This window comes from Xylocopa sonorina, chromosome 9 (assembly GCF_050948175.1).
Source record: "Xylocopa sonorina isolate GNS202 chromosome 9, iyXylSono1_principal, whole genome shotgun sequence".
Lineage (NCBI taxonomy): Eukaryota > Metazoa > Arthropoda > Insecta > Hymenoptera > Apidae > Xylocopa > Xylocopa sonorina.
Genome location: NC_135201.1, coordinates 11,019,598 through 11,033,134, shown reverse-complemented (window position 1 = coordinate 11,033,134; position 13,537 = coordinate 11,019,598). Strand labels below are relative to the sequence as shown.

Here is a 13,537-nt window from a genome sequence, read left to right as displayed (position 1 = left end):
ACATCCCAAAAGTATTCGTATGATAAAAAAAGAAAGAGAAAGGAAATATCTTGGCGAGTACACCGCAATTTACATCGGTTCACTTTCGCTCGACTCGGCGTTTTAAATTTCTCGCGCCTCGCTCTGCGACACATGGCGTCCGCCCTATAGCTGGCAGTCGCCATGTTCGTTGACCGTTGATCGGTCGGAGAAGCTCGGCCGGGTTTAGGAAGCTAGCAAAAGTCCGGGCTTGCTGGGTATTCAGTTGGCAGTCGCTAGTCGCGGGGTTTGTGCGGTCCAGGGCTCGTTCAAGGAGGCGCGTGTGTTCGTGAGGGAGATAAGAATAAAGCGCGGACCACGTATATCTATAGGGTCACAATAAAAACGGACGAAAGAAAGGGATCCGATCGTGTACGTGTCGAACAGTGTCGAAATAGAAGTGGTAATGGTCTAAGAAGAGCGTAAAAGGTAATCCGTATCTCGAGTATATACCCGCGAGATCGATCAGAAAACGGATAGTGGGTCGTATACGTGGTTCAAGGGTCCGGTAAATTCTCTCCTTTCTTTTCTGATCGGCCGAATTCGTCTCCGCCTTTCTCTCTATCTTCGTCCCTCCCTCTCTTTCTCCGCCTATCACCGCCTATCTTTTGACCGCGGCGTTCGTCCCTGTTTTCTCGGTCGCTCTTTGGTATCGTTGTCTCCGCCGAGTTGTTCCTCGTGGCGTGCGCGTTCCCGAAGGCACCCGTGGGCCGGACCTTCTGCGACACTGTGGTTGTCGCGCGACGCGGACGAGTGCATCTCGGCCTCTAGGTAGGACGCCTGGAACACAGGTGCAGGTGCGGGTGCGTGTAATCCACATAGCCGTGTACGAGACGCGGGGACGTGGGTCGGGACGAAGTAGGTGCGCGCAGTCGTCGGCGACACGGTCCCGCTGGTGCTTGTAGTGTCGTGGCAGAATGGACGGTAGTATGGGTCCGCCGTCGGATGTGACGGCAATGGGCAGTGAGAACGACGAGGGATCGAAGGCACAGCGAGACACCGGCGACAATACCAGCAGCTCTGGCCCGTCAACCGGCCCGGTCGCTTCCACGTATTCCACGATGCAACCGAACCAGCCAGCGGAATATTGCGGTCAGGACTCGATAAGGGCCAGCTCCGTCTCACCGCTCCCTACCACGACGGCCGCCTCCTCCTCGTTGTCGTCGTCGTCCACCTCCTTAACGCCGCCGCCGCCACCGCAACCGGGGTGTGGCTGCGTCGCCACCGGTGTCCTCGAGCCGGACGAAATTACCATCAACATCACGCCGACCACCGGTGGACAATTTGACCTTGCCGTCGATCGCACGGACACCGTCGAGAACCTGAAGAAGATCATCTCGAAGAGGCTGAAGGTCGCCAAGGAGCGCATTTGTTTACTACATCGCGAGAGGTTGGTAGATGTATTATTAATTCGAAACAGCGTTGTCTATACGCGGAACGGGAATTACCGTTTGCTTGCGGTCCTCTCTCGTGGCGTAAACATTATCCTGATATTACAGTTTCCGTGTCAGAGAATTCCTTCGACGTTGATAAGCTCGAATCGGACAACTCTTCCAACGGAGATTACAGCGTGGATAGTCTGCTGATTTGGAAAAAATATTGCGATTACAATGGGAGAATAGAGAGGGCGGAAGCGTGTTCGAGTCATATGTTTTTAATTTACCGATAAGTCGATAACGTGTCGCGTGGTTGCGATCGATTTCGGCCGGATTTTCTCGCGGACCGGTCACGAAGGAGGAATTAGGCGTAGACCCTTGCCCCCTCCGTGCCTTATCTTCGTTAAAAAAGAAGGGAAAAAGGAGAGAGAAAAAAACTGGTAGGTGAACGTGCATGTGTATGTGTGTGTGTGGTTGGTATCGTGTCTGCGTGTACGACGTACATGGAAAGGCGCAAGGAAGAGGGAAAACCGTATCAACGCAATGAAAGAAAAAGAGAGAGTAGGCATAATATTCGTAGGCGTCGTGGGGGCCGCCGCACGGACTGATCCTCCTCCGTACGAGCACGCGAGAGAAACATGGTGGAGAGGAAGGTTGGCATACTATAGACTCCCGGGAGTAGGAGGAGGTGGAGGTGGTGTAGTAGGTAGAATATCTCGGGAATCGCGTTTTCGTAAAGTGGAACGGTGACAGCCATGTGCAGTGAGAGGTAGAAGAAGAAAGAGAAACAGTTGGACGGAAAGGACGACGGCGGCGGCTGGCTATTCCCGTACGCAATACATCGTTGGAATTTTCTCTGTTTCTCTTTGTATCCTTCTTTCTCCGGTCTCTCCTCCGCGCCCTATCTTTCGCCCTCTCGTATCCGGGCGCAGGTAATGGATATTCGATTCTTCTATTGCGATTCTTTCAACAATCCTTATCGAATGAATATCGTCGAGTAGAATGCTGGTTTCAAATTTACCGATCCGTTATGGCATTCGTGAATCGTGAGTGGCATTTTGAAATTCCAAATCTCAAAGTACAAGGTGTGTAGGTGGTACGTGCAGCAGCGCGACGGTTCCAGCAGAAATTCTCCAGGTTTCTATGCAAAGTTTCCATCTTGTGGAACGCGTGCCCATCGCTACTTGTTCCCTCATGCCTGCCGGGCCAGTTTCACAGGCACAGGTAGCACACGCCGGTTCTTCCTCGCTGCGTATTTTAATGCGTGTGCGAGCTTGCCTCTCCCATCGTGTCGGTGTGAACGCGACACGTGCACATGGTCAGTCGTTGGTTCGTTCGTTCGTGTTACGTCCTGTTTGTCTCTTTCTCTGTTTCGTTTCACAGCTCCTTGGAGACGCATGCGTATCGTATTAAACGCACAACTATGGACCTTCGTCTAATTTGCTTATAGTGGCGTTACCTTTCTTTCTGCGAGACTGTCAAATTGTTCGTCGATACTCTGCTACGTTTCATTTGTCAGTATCGCTTCATCGAGCTGGATGATCGTTGTTAACTGGCTTTATACTATTACTTTGTACCACGTGGATCGTCCAAGGCCCATAATCTACATTAGAAATAAAATCACTTTAATTGCAGTTGCTCGTTTTTAAATTTGTTTTAGGAGGCGGTTATTATCGTAAGCTTTTTGTGCGAAGAAGGTTGCGTCTGCTTCTGGTCAGATGCGACTTGGGTCACGTAAAAAGCGAGTCTCAAGGTGCAATGCAACCTTACCTTAACTGTTTTGTGCCACTATTAAGCGTGTGTCATCGGGAGTTGCATACCTGTTAGTCATCCTCGTTGCTCGTACAAGGATAGAACTTTTCTGTTCAATTACTTTTATCATTAAGAACCACTTATTTAAGAATCTTCCACTGATACAGCTAAAAACCAGTATTTGCATTTGATGTATGACATGTTTTTATAGTCACATAGTAAAATAAGTTTTTCTCTCACACGTAAAGAGAAAGAGAGAGAGAGTACATCAGCAGTGCTGGAAAGTTACACATTAATTTTATGATCTCCGGGTAATCAAACAAAGAACAATATTTGTTTCATTGTTATCAACAAGAATGTTCTTTCATTCTCTTACCTTATACATATGTAAGATTTAAATGTATGCATGCAATGTATTCTTAGCATCATTGATACAGCGCGCGCTTTTTTCTTTCTCATTCATGTCGGTCCGAGCCTATAGGAAGTATACCACTCTGTGATTCGATTTTCCACTGCTGTATCCCTATGGCTCACCATAGCGAGAATGTTCTGTGTAATACATCTTGCGAAATGGTATTCACTCATCCGTTGTCAAATAGTCAATGTTTTTTATCGCTCTGAAACCGATAACCTTCTCAGAAGGCGAGTGTAAATCTATCACTGCTGCGCGCATTGTTCGATACAAGTCATCCACTTGGACGTTTCGTTGATCAGATGGATTCTAATTGAAAAAAACATTCATAAGTAGTTCTTACCAAGGTGTAAACAATGTAGATTGTTTTTTTTATCATTGTTACCTTGAGACGCGTTTGGAAAAGGTGAGAGACAGGCTGCGAGAGGACACAAAGATCAAACACAGGATCCCAGTATCTTCACCAAAAACCGTTAAGCCCATCGCAGTCCGGGCGAGCGGCGCCAGGATCCGCCACCCTCGTACTTCCGTTTCCAATACTGATCAATCGGTAGATGTCTCTGTTCGAAATCAATTTATCAACGGGAAATTCGATTCTACGTAGAAAAGCGTTGCTCCACGAAGGTAAAACTGATTACGAGTCAGCTTAAATCGTATTCTCGTGCCTGTACAGTTTGCACAGTGATTTCTTCGTAAAGGTATAAGCTGCGAAAATAACCACTTGACAATTTCGTGGAACGTATATATGCATTTGCTGAATCAAAATCGATTATACGAACGCTGACGAAGAATGTCGGTATTTTCGCAATCAGTTCAGCAGCGACTAGTCAATACTTTCGAATGGTACGCACACTCTGACAATACACTATATCGATGACAAGAAGAAATTGTCGCTTGTGAAACGTGTCGCGTGATAAATTTACTTTGCTCTTATCGGAAGAAGCTTCGCTAATAAATTTCAATCGGGCGTTACCCCGTGTTGTATAATCCCCGGTGTCGCAGTTACGGGTATAACAATGGCGTAACGTCAAACAGGTCATCGCTGTTGGCTAAGCTCTAACGAATTGTCCAGATTTAACTTATTTTTTTCTCTCTCTGAAAAGAACGATCGATTAAAATACTGAGTAATTTAAATTCAATGTTAAAGGTCAACGGCGTCGTCGATGTCTATGGATCTCTGACGAGTGGTCGCATGTTCTAATAAATGGATAAGGAAACGTGGGAGGAATAATGATGGATAGATGCGAGAGAATCGTCTTAACTCCTTCCTGTTACTAATAGAGGCTACTTTTAATTTACGAAGAGGTTCGAATCCGTTTTTAATTAAGAACGATGTGGCCGTAGGAAGTTGCACAATGGAGACTTCCGCGACATTCCCAGTTGATGTCAATTCCTCGTACGACTATTTGCGTCTCCTCTGGTTGTCTCTGCTGTTGCGATAATACGGCTTATCGAACTGCCTAATCTCTCTCGGATCGTATCGTTATCAACATTTTTTTTCTCCCCCTAGCATGTCGATACGATGATTAACACTAATGTCGTCGAGGTTTTTTAACCACTGACGTTGTCGTTTACGTAATCAGCCAGCGTGTCACTATTTCCATGCGTATCGTCATAATCGATCGTTTGTACAATTGCAAATTTTGTCATGAAGATGATTGTGTATCTTTGAAGACGGATTTCCACGGACGGTAGCTCGACCGTGGACAAATCATTATCCAAAGAGACCACCCGTGGATGAAGTGACAATCGTGTTTCACGCGATAAGTGGTAACGCCTCGGTCATGCCAGACTCGTACGCAATTATCAGGGAGACACGTCATAGATCGCAATGCCCGCGCGCGTTGGCGCGTTTCACAATTTTTCTGCTTCCTCGCTTGGTCGAACGAAGGTTAACTGACATCCCGAAATTTTTGTTTCAGACAATTATGCGAGGGAACGCTCGAGGAAAATCGTTTACAAGATGGCAGTCGGCTCACGTTACTGCCAAGCGTAGAAACCGGCCTATTGGTAAGTGAATTGCATGTTTCTCATTCGTTTTGCGTTAAATGCCTGATCCAATCGTTCCAGTTACGATCCGATAACTTATCATTTTTAGGCAGAGCTTTTATTTCTTTCGTTTCTTTTTAATATGTTTGGACATGATCAGGACTTAAATTGGTTACAAGGTATGATCAATTGGTAATAGCCTAGCCTGGAAATAATATCGATGGAAGTACTTTGAAATGTGCCTTCGACGGATGTTCGTACATATAGTTTGGATTTCTTAGGATTCCTGCTCGACGAAGTGTTCATTGTTTCCTGTTCTGCGTCTGATCTGTGGAAGAAGGAGTTCTCGTTGAAAAACGGAAAACTTGCACAGAATTGCAATCCTGGCGAACGCCGTTAACTCTGCTCGCGTATCATCGGGTCACTTGGTTTCTCGGTCACAGTATCGTCAGCGTCTTATTTCCCGGTGGTATTGCGTCAAATTTTCCTTAAGCTGTTCCTTAAACTTTCTCCCGTCATCGACGAGACACCTCGAAGGTACTCTGTCTGTTTTTTTTCAAGTCTACCAATTGATCCTCTCTCACAGCCGTAGGAGTCGAGCCTCGCGCGATTCGAATCGGCTCGCAATCAATCTCTCGTTCACCTTACGATTTTATCTTTCAGTTCCCAGCGTCCTTTCCATCTCCATCCATACAGAAAAGGAAAACGTGTCTCCCTACAGATGCGCCCCTCAGCCATCGTTTCCATGAGAACGAAGTCAGAAGAATCCGGCCCAGCCATCTTCGCGTTAGATTGTTCGATTTGAATCGATAAACACGGAGAGCGAGCTGGTCCGTGGAGAGAAAACCCGGGTGCACGCGCGCATACACAAAGGATGTATACGGTCTTTCTCTCTCATTGAAAGAGTCTTTAGGCCTGCGAGTTCGAGGCGCTGGCAACAGCGCCGGCACACAGGTCCTTATCGCGACCGAGACTCGTTCGCATGGCTGTCAAGGGGACCGCCCGCTCGAGTCTCGGTCACCCGCAGTCAATTTTAAAGTGCGCCCGTGTGTAGGGTATATAGTTATGCGTGTGCATGGAGCCGTGCTTCGGGCCACGATCCACCTCTACACACACACACGTGCACACGCACGCGCGTTTCGTTCTTTCGTGGGTGGTTACGAAGAAACGGGGCGAGACCTACGCTGGTTTCGCACGACATAGTTGGCTAGCCTGATCGGTTCTCCTCTGTGTAAGAATGCCTCTCCTCGATCGACACGCGTCTTTCGTCTTCTTATTTTTTTTCCCCTCTGTACAACGATCAAGAGAGTACACCGCACCGGGTCTCTCCGTACTAAATTCTACGGCGGCACAGAGGAACATAGGTGTACCCTACGTGGCTGCGCCGCCGCATGTAAAAACGTAGTACTACGTTAACAGTTCATTCATAAGCACGTAGCAACGGTTCTTGACCTTTAATCGCAAAAAGAAAAATACCACGTATCGGGGCGGTTCTCAACCTTTAAGACGTCAGTATCAGAGGAATACGTATAATGTTTGTATTTGTATTTTGATCAAAAGTAACACCAGATTTGCGGAGACGTGTAGACTCTCCTTGGGTTAGAGGATAAAACGCGAAATCGATCACAGAGCGTGGGAGGGAGAGACATTCACCCTGTAGTTGGTCCGCGTGGTATTAAGACTCTGCGCTAAACAGGTTCAAAGTTTGATAAAGGCGACTCTGGCGGTAATATGCCTGCTCGGACCAGAGGAGAGATTTTATCGATCGGCTGTGGAAATTTTGCTGAACAGTTAGAAGCCTCTGCAGCGTTTTTTGCCTTTAACTCCGAGGGAACGCGTTCGGGAATGGTATTAAATGTTAATTAGGGTGCCGCGCGTTAGGACACGAGTTTGATGTATCGTTCCTGCAGCTGGCTCGCGTTAATTATCGCGAATGTTGCCAAGCGAGGGTGGTAAGACAACAGATCGCGTTGTCACAACTTAAACGAGCCGAATTATGCCGCTTTGAATAAGGAAAACCGTAAGAATGCGATGATGTCACGATCGTTCCTCTTTCGTTCCATTCTATACGATAGAAAGAAGAGTCATAAGGTCACCTTGCGACGCGACTTTATCGTTCAGTCACCAGATAGTCATAACTTATTTGGTTTGCAACATTGCAATCATACATTTTCCTTAGTCATGCGGTTAAAAAACAAGTTTTCCTCCCCGTCAAGTTTCTCGATGCACTGTAGCGATATTATACGCGCATTCAGGAGAGGCATCTCGACGTGGTGCTTGCATATATCAAAAGAAAGGCGAAGTCTGATCGTGATATGCAATTAGAGCGAAAATAATTGTAAATTTCATCTAAACGCGACCTATTTATACGCCAGTATTGTTACATCGCGTATCTTTGCATACTCTAATCGAGACCTTTTGTACTTGGGGCGTTCCTGAAAGGGATTAAGTCTGTTTATGCGTGTAAGTGATGTCTCCGGACGGGAATGCTGATATACTACGTATTAACGTAATTCGCCGTGTACGTCCTACTTCGCTTCTCTACTAGGTATAGCCAGTTGACACGTGGTGCGAGTAGATCGTGAATCGTAAACGCTTCTCGTGCACCCGTGGTCCCCCTACTAGAGACTCTGCTGTAGCCGCAGCTCCCTTTCCGAGAGCGTACGCTTATTTTTTCCTTATCCTGCAACAACGAACCCACCAGCGGCCAGACAGACGTGCCCTAGCGACACATCGCAGAGGGGGGGAAGGTGCCAGGCAACCCTGGAGGGGCGTCAGACACGGGTATTTACGATTCACGGTGTATATATACGTTTCTGGCCTGACAGCAGGTTGCGCTTCGAGCGTGGCGCCATCCGTTTCCTCGACGGTCGTCACGGCACTCACGATGCTCTTCTGCGGTTCTTCGTTAGGAGTTCTCGAATATATGCTATCACTGCGTTTGTATCAACCATGGGAATCCCAAATCCCTAATAATAATTAGCCGTAAACGAATTCTTACAGTTTAAGTAGGAAGCTATCTAAGACTTAAAGCAATCTGGCATGTAACATTTTTTATAGTTTTACAAACTGATTAGGTACTTAATCGTACTTTGTTTCTCTTCTATCAGAACAATTGAAAGAAAGGTATCCGTATATTTATAGTCTCATTCAAATCGGGGATCGTTTATCCTTTGTCTTTCTTGGTGAACATGCGCAGCATTTTAACAGCTAATTAATTCATTCAGGTTTCCAGTCGGTGGATATTCTCGACAAAGAAGAAAGTGTTACATGTTTGCAGCGGTGTTGTTGATCCAGGGTCCATTCGTCCAAGACCAGATTCCCCACTGGACGAATACGAGCAAATCGAATTACCGAATATGCGATGACCGTCAGTGAAAGGAAGTCCGTTAGGTGTACCGAGGGATGCCTAGTTGTGCCCGTCTAGGGTCTGAGCCGCGGTTCCGCGAGGTTTCCTCTCTTCTGCAGGTCTTCTCGCGTTTCCATCTCTCGTCGTGGACTCATCGATTCAACCTCATCTTCTTCGCCTGGATGAATAGGCCATGGAACGCGTTAGACGATAGAGAAAAAAAAGTTATCGATACGGTTCAGAAGCGGGAGCAGTTCTTAAAGGCTCGATAGGAAGATCCTTTTCAATTTTTGCCACGATTTTTCAATAGACAGACACGTAGGACGTGGAGGATGGTATAATCGCTTGGAAGAAGCCGGCACGCTCATGGAAAGACGCAACGTATTAGGTTTTTAATCATTCAGACTGTGCTACGTGTACAGCTTCTTTAATTTCTACCGCTAAGATGATAGGCGATAACGTATAGGAGATTACACTGGAGGATATAGAAAGTACTTAGCTCGGACTTGCGTATTGAAACGAGAGCCATAGAATTGGTCAAGCGGAGTTGGTTAATCTACAGGCGAGTTCTTGGTCGTACGGCTTCCTCTCCTCGACTCTTCGAAACGTCGCCTCTTATCCTGTAAAAGCATTTAATCACCGTTTAGCGGTGAAACACTTGGTATAATTGTGCCACGTGTTTTCTTCCCGACAGGCTTGCTTTTCCACCATAAAAAGAAAAAGAAAAATAAGTGTGCGGCGATCTACCACTTTGATTAATATCGTGAAAAATGTTTCCAGGCACAACGACCGGAGCAGAGCGTTATGCAGGCGTTAGAAAGTCTGAACGACTCCCAGGTGAACGACTTCCTGTCCGGCAAAGCACCCCTGAATCTCACCATGCGATTAGGGGATCATATGATGTTGATCCAGCTGCAGCTATCCACGGTGACACCGGCTTCGCCAACTGCCAGTCAGTCGACCACCAACACCTCTGGTTTGACCATCGGTGGGAACAGTTCGAACGGACCCAATTTGTCCACAAGCCACGTCTCTACTTCCCTCCAGAGTAGACGGTCCACGGTGCTAGCAGCACGTTCGACCAGCAGCGCCTCGCCAACGGCCAACCAGTCGACCAGCAACACGTCTGGTTTGACTATCGGTGGAAATAGCTCGAACAGCTCCAACTTGTCTACCAACCACGTCTCTACCTCACTGCAAAGTAGACGATCCACAGTGTTAGCCGCGCGTTCCACCAGCAACGCCTCGCCAACGGCCAGTCAGTCGACCAGCAACACGTCCGGTTTGACAATCGGTGGAAATAATTCGAACGAGACAAACTTGCCTACCAGCCACGTCTCTACTTCGCTGCAAAGTAGACGGTCCACCGTGTTAGCCGCACGTTCCACCAGCAGCACCTCCACGAAGTTGCAAAACGGCATCTCAGCCGCGAGGGCTGCGAGGGCAGCGTTGATAAGTAGCCTGGCCTCGGCATTACACGCGCGCGCCTGTTGCAGCACCAGCCTCTCGACGGCCACCACGACGACCAGCCCCGTCTGCTCGAGTCGCGCGACTACAGCCTCCTCCGTTTCCTCCTCGTCCACCTATTCACCGATCAGTCCACCGCACTCATCCTTTTGCACAAGCCAAACGTCATCGGCTCGAACCGGCGGCAGCAACCATGGCTCAGCGTCACCGAACGGTAACGCGAACGCTTGTCAATCCTGCCTTCTCTACCACCATCATTTCCACCATCATCATCACCATCATCACCACCATCACCACCATTCGAGGAACAAACCTAACAACGCCTTGCTCTCGTCCTTCGTGGAACACTTGCAACGATCTACCTCTACCGGGCGCGGATACGCGGAATCCGTGTCCTACGACGCGATACCGCCGCGCAAGAAACTTTGCACCGCTCACCACCACGCCCAACAGTCCAGCAACGACATGGACACTAGCAGGAGTAACGTCGCGGATGGGGACAACGGCCCTCAGAGCCCTACCTCTTCCCTGAACGAGCAGAACTCGAAGGCGGCGACTCTGGACACCAGGGCGTTAGCCGAAGCTTCTCGTAACTTGACGCAGAAACTAAAGCAGCTCTCCTCTGAGGTACTCACCTCGCGGGTCGACCTCGCAGAGGTATACATTATTACCGATGCCAGTTCCCCCTGTGTACCACTATTTCTTATGTACTTCAAAGCTGTGTGTCCGTTAAGGTCTTGGTCGATTGGCTTTACGATGATTAGAAGTATCGAATACACGTATCATAGCGATCGTATCCTGAAAAGTGGCTTTTCGAACGCTCTCTTAGGTCCTTGAGCGTTTTGCTTATTTCATTCGTTCAATGAAATTCTTGCTAATTGCCTTATCATCAGATGCTTGCAGTGTATAAGATACTTTAATTGGGACACACAGTGGAGTTGATTTGAATACTTTTTATTGGGACGCTATTCAAATAGTAATTTGTAATTTTTCAAACGCAGGAGAACGCAAGACGTAGGCAGGGTGCAATCATAGAGAGTATGCATCACCATGGAAAGGGTGTGTATTCGGGTACATTTAGCGGAACCTTGAACCCAGCTCTTCAGGACAGACACGGTCGTCCCAAGCGTGATATAAGTACCATAATTCACATTCTGAATGACCTGTTGTGCGCAACGCCAGCTGCCACCGCAGGTAACTTTAGGCATCATCATAGGCATTCTAACGGCCGCCAACAGTCTTCAGCCTCCTCTCCGTCCTCGACTGGAACGACGACCACTATGAACGGCACTTCGACGTCGATTGGTGGTTGTCACGACTCATCCAACCCTGGATACTCCACTGGTACATATACTCCAAAAGAAATTCAGATTCTACGTTTAAATTCATTGATATTTCATTTTCAGTGCGCTGGGAGATGTGCAATCCCTTGAGAGTTTCTAGCAAAATCGAAATTGTAGATTTAAATCGTTCCAGTGAACTGGATTTGCCATTATTCCGGTATCTTTCGTTACAGAGGAGCTATCGAAAGAGAACGAAGCGACCAAGGGTAAGATGAGACGCCTGCGTTTGGTGATGGAGCAGCAACGCGCGAAGAGGAAAGCCAGAAAACAGGCAGGAGTAGCGCCGTATACCACCCAGTGGGCGGCGGTGACACCGGATCCTGATCCGAACCACGATCCAAACACATCAAGTGCCGGAACCTCAAGCACGACAGAGTCTCAGAACGAGCCAGAATTGCAACCGTGCAGCCCCGAACCGGTCGTAGCTTGAACGTGTTGACTAATCGGCACCGAGAGTAGTAATCGTATAATGCAAACTTATATATTTTTTCCAAACTAGCGCACTGATTTATTCGAGGATAAACGAGGCAGACTCGATCGCTTTTCACCGCGTATACGCGCTTCTTTGCGTCAGGAAGTGTTCTGTTCTTTGACACGCTCACGCCAACGACTGGGAATTAACACGTCCACAACGGGGGAGAGAGAAGTCGTGTCTCGGTGTTGTTCTTTCTGGATACGCTCAGAATGATCGGCTGGGAACGTACCGCGACCATTCTGTTCGTAATACATAGAATATTGCAACGAATACGGAGAGACTGTTGAAAAAAAAAAAAAACGAAGAAAGCTCATCGCTTTATAGTTCAACACGTGCGACGTTCTATACGCATAATTTCTCAGTATTGCCTACGAATACGCGTGTACCTCCAATCCAAATATATACTATCGGAACGTTTGGGCTTCGTTCAATCAGTCCCACGGGAACGGCAAACCAATGGAACGCGATGAAATTTAGCAATATCGTATAACGGAACGACGTGCAATGTTTAGAGCACAGTAATAGGAATTATTAAATTAGAAAGTTTTACGGGAAACAATGTGTAACGTCTTCGCTGGAAACTTTTACGCTATATTTAATAGTGGAGAGAAATTCTAATCTAACAAGTAATTAAACCGCATTAAACGAGAACAGTGTTTTGGCTAATTACACTCAGGACTTGATATCGTAGCTGACAATAATTGCGTTCGACGAATGAATCAGTGTGACCAGCCCGTTACTAAAAGAAAAAAAAAAGAAGAAGAAGAAGATCGACCTACGAATCGAAAGCTGAGAATTCCCCAATAGTATAAAAGAAAACGCGCACGATATATGCTACATAGAGAAATTTTGTCGAAGATTTGGGGAAAAAGGGGTCGTTACTTTCATCATTGATCAACTTAATCCCTGTCGGTATCGGTGTATACTCAAGTTTAGTAGACACGTGTAGTATAATTTTAAATTCACACACGCACACACACGCTCGTACACACACACACAAATACACAAACAATACACACACACGCATTCGCGAATCATAAGAAAGATTAACGGCAGCCAATTGTTACAACTGTTTAATCATGGTAAAAAAAAATGAGGCTTTGGAACTTGTTGCGACAAGGAAAGAGATTTATATTTTTTCCTTTCTTTCGACGAAGAATATTTGCGTCTATTAGCGAATCGATTGGTTCTTATCACAGTTAATATTATGTACAAAAAGTGCGCATTGTGGTGTCACCGATATACTCGTGCAAACTTTTGTTTGTCAGTTGACGGGAGAGGCAAATTTAGTTACGTGGCTCATCGGTGGAATACATAGCGAGCGATTAATCGTTCTATAAAAGGAACAGGGGAGAT

At 47.0% G+C, this 13,537-nt stretch overlaps 1 protein-coding gene across 4 annotated transcripts; it reads left to right on the top strand.

Moving 5' to 3' along the window:
* Positions 1 to 468: 468 nt before the first annotated feature.
* On the top strand, positions 469 to 12,343 carry LOC143427252 (uncharacterized). 4 transcript variants are annotated; one of them, XM_076901187.1, is made up of 6 exons: positions 469 to 844; positions 878 to 1,408; positions 5,481 to 5,568; positions 9,677 to 11,020; positions 11,365 to 11,707; positions 11,880 to 12,343. In XM_076901187.1, the coding sequence occupies exons 2-6, from the start codon at positions 936 to 938 to the stop codon at positions 12,134 to 12,136; spliced, it is 2,505 nt and encodes an 834-aa protein (XP_076757302.1). In that variant the 5' UTR covers positions 469 to 844; positions 878 to 935; the 3' UTR covers positions 12,137 to 12,343. The 4 variants fall into 4 exon arrangements, with proteins under 4 accessions (XP_076757302.1, XP_076757304.1, XP_076757301.1 ...); XM_076901189.1 differs by having other exon boundaries at positions 469 to 1,408; positions 9,677 to 10,140; positions 10,300 to 11,020; XM_076901186.1 differs by having other exon boundaries at positions 469 to 1,408.
* The last annotated feature ends 1,194 nt before the right edge of the window (positions 12,344 to 13,537 follow it).

Coding starts and splice junctions, on each gene's coding strand:
- LOC143427252 (XM_076901187.1), top strand. CDS start 936: ATGGACGGTAGTATGGGTCCGCCGTCGGATGTGACGGCAATGGGCAGT. Junction 1,409..5,480: donor TGTTTACTACATCGCGAGAG/GTTGGTAGATGT, acceptor TTTTTGTTTCAG/ACAATTATGCGAGGGAACGC. Junction 5,569..9,676: donor GCGTAGAAACCGGCCTATTG/GTAAGTGAATTG, acceptor AAATGTTTCCAG/GCACAACGACCGGAGCAGAG.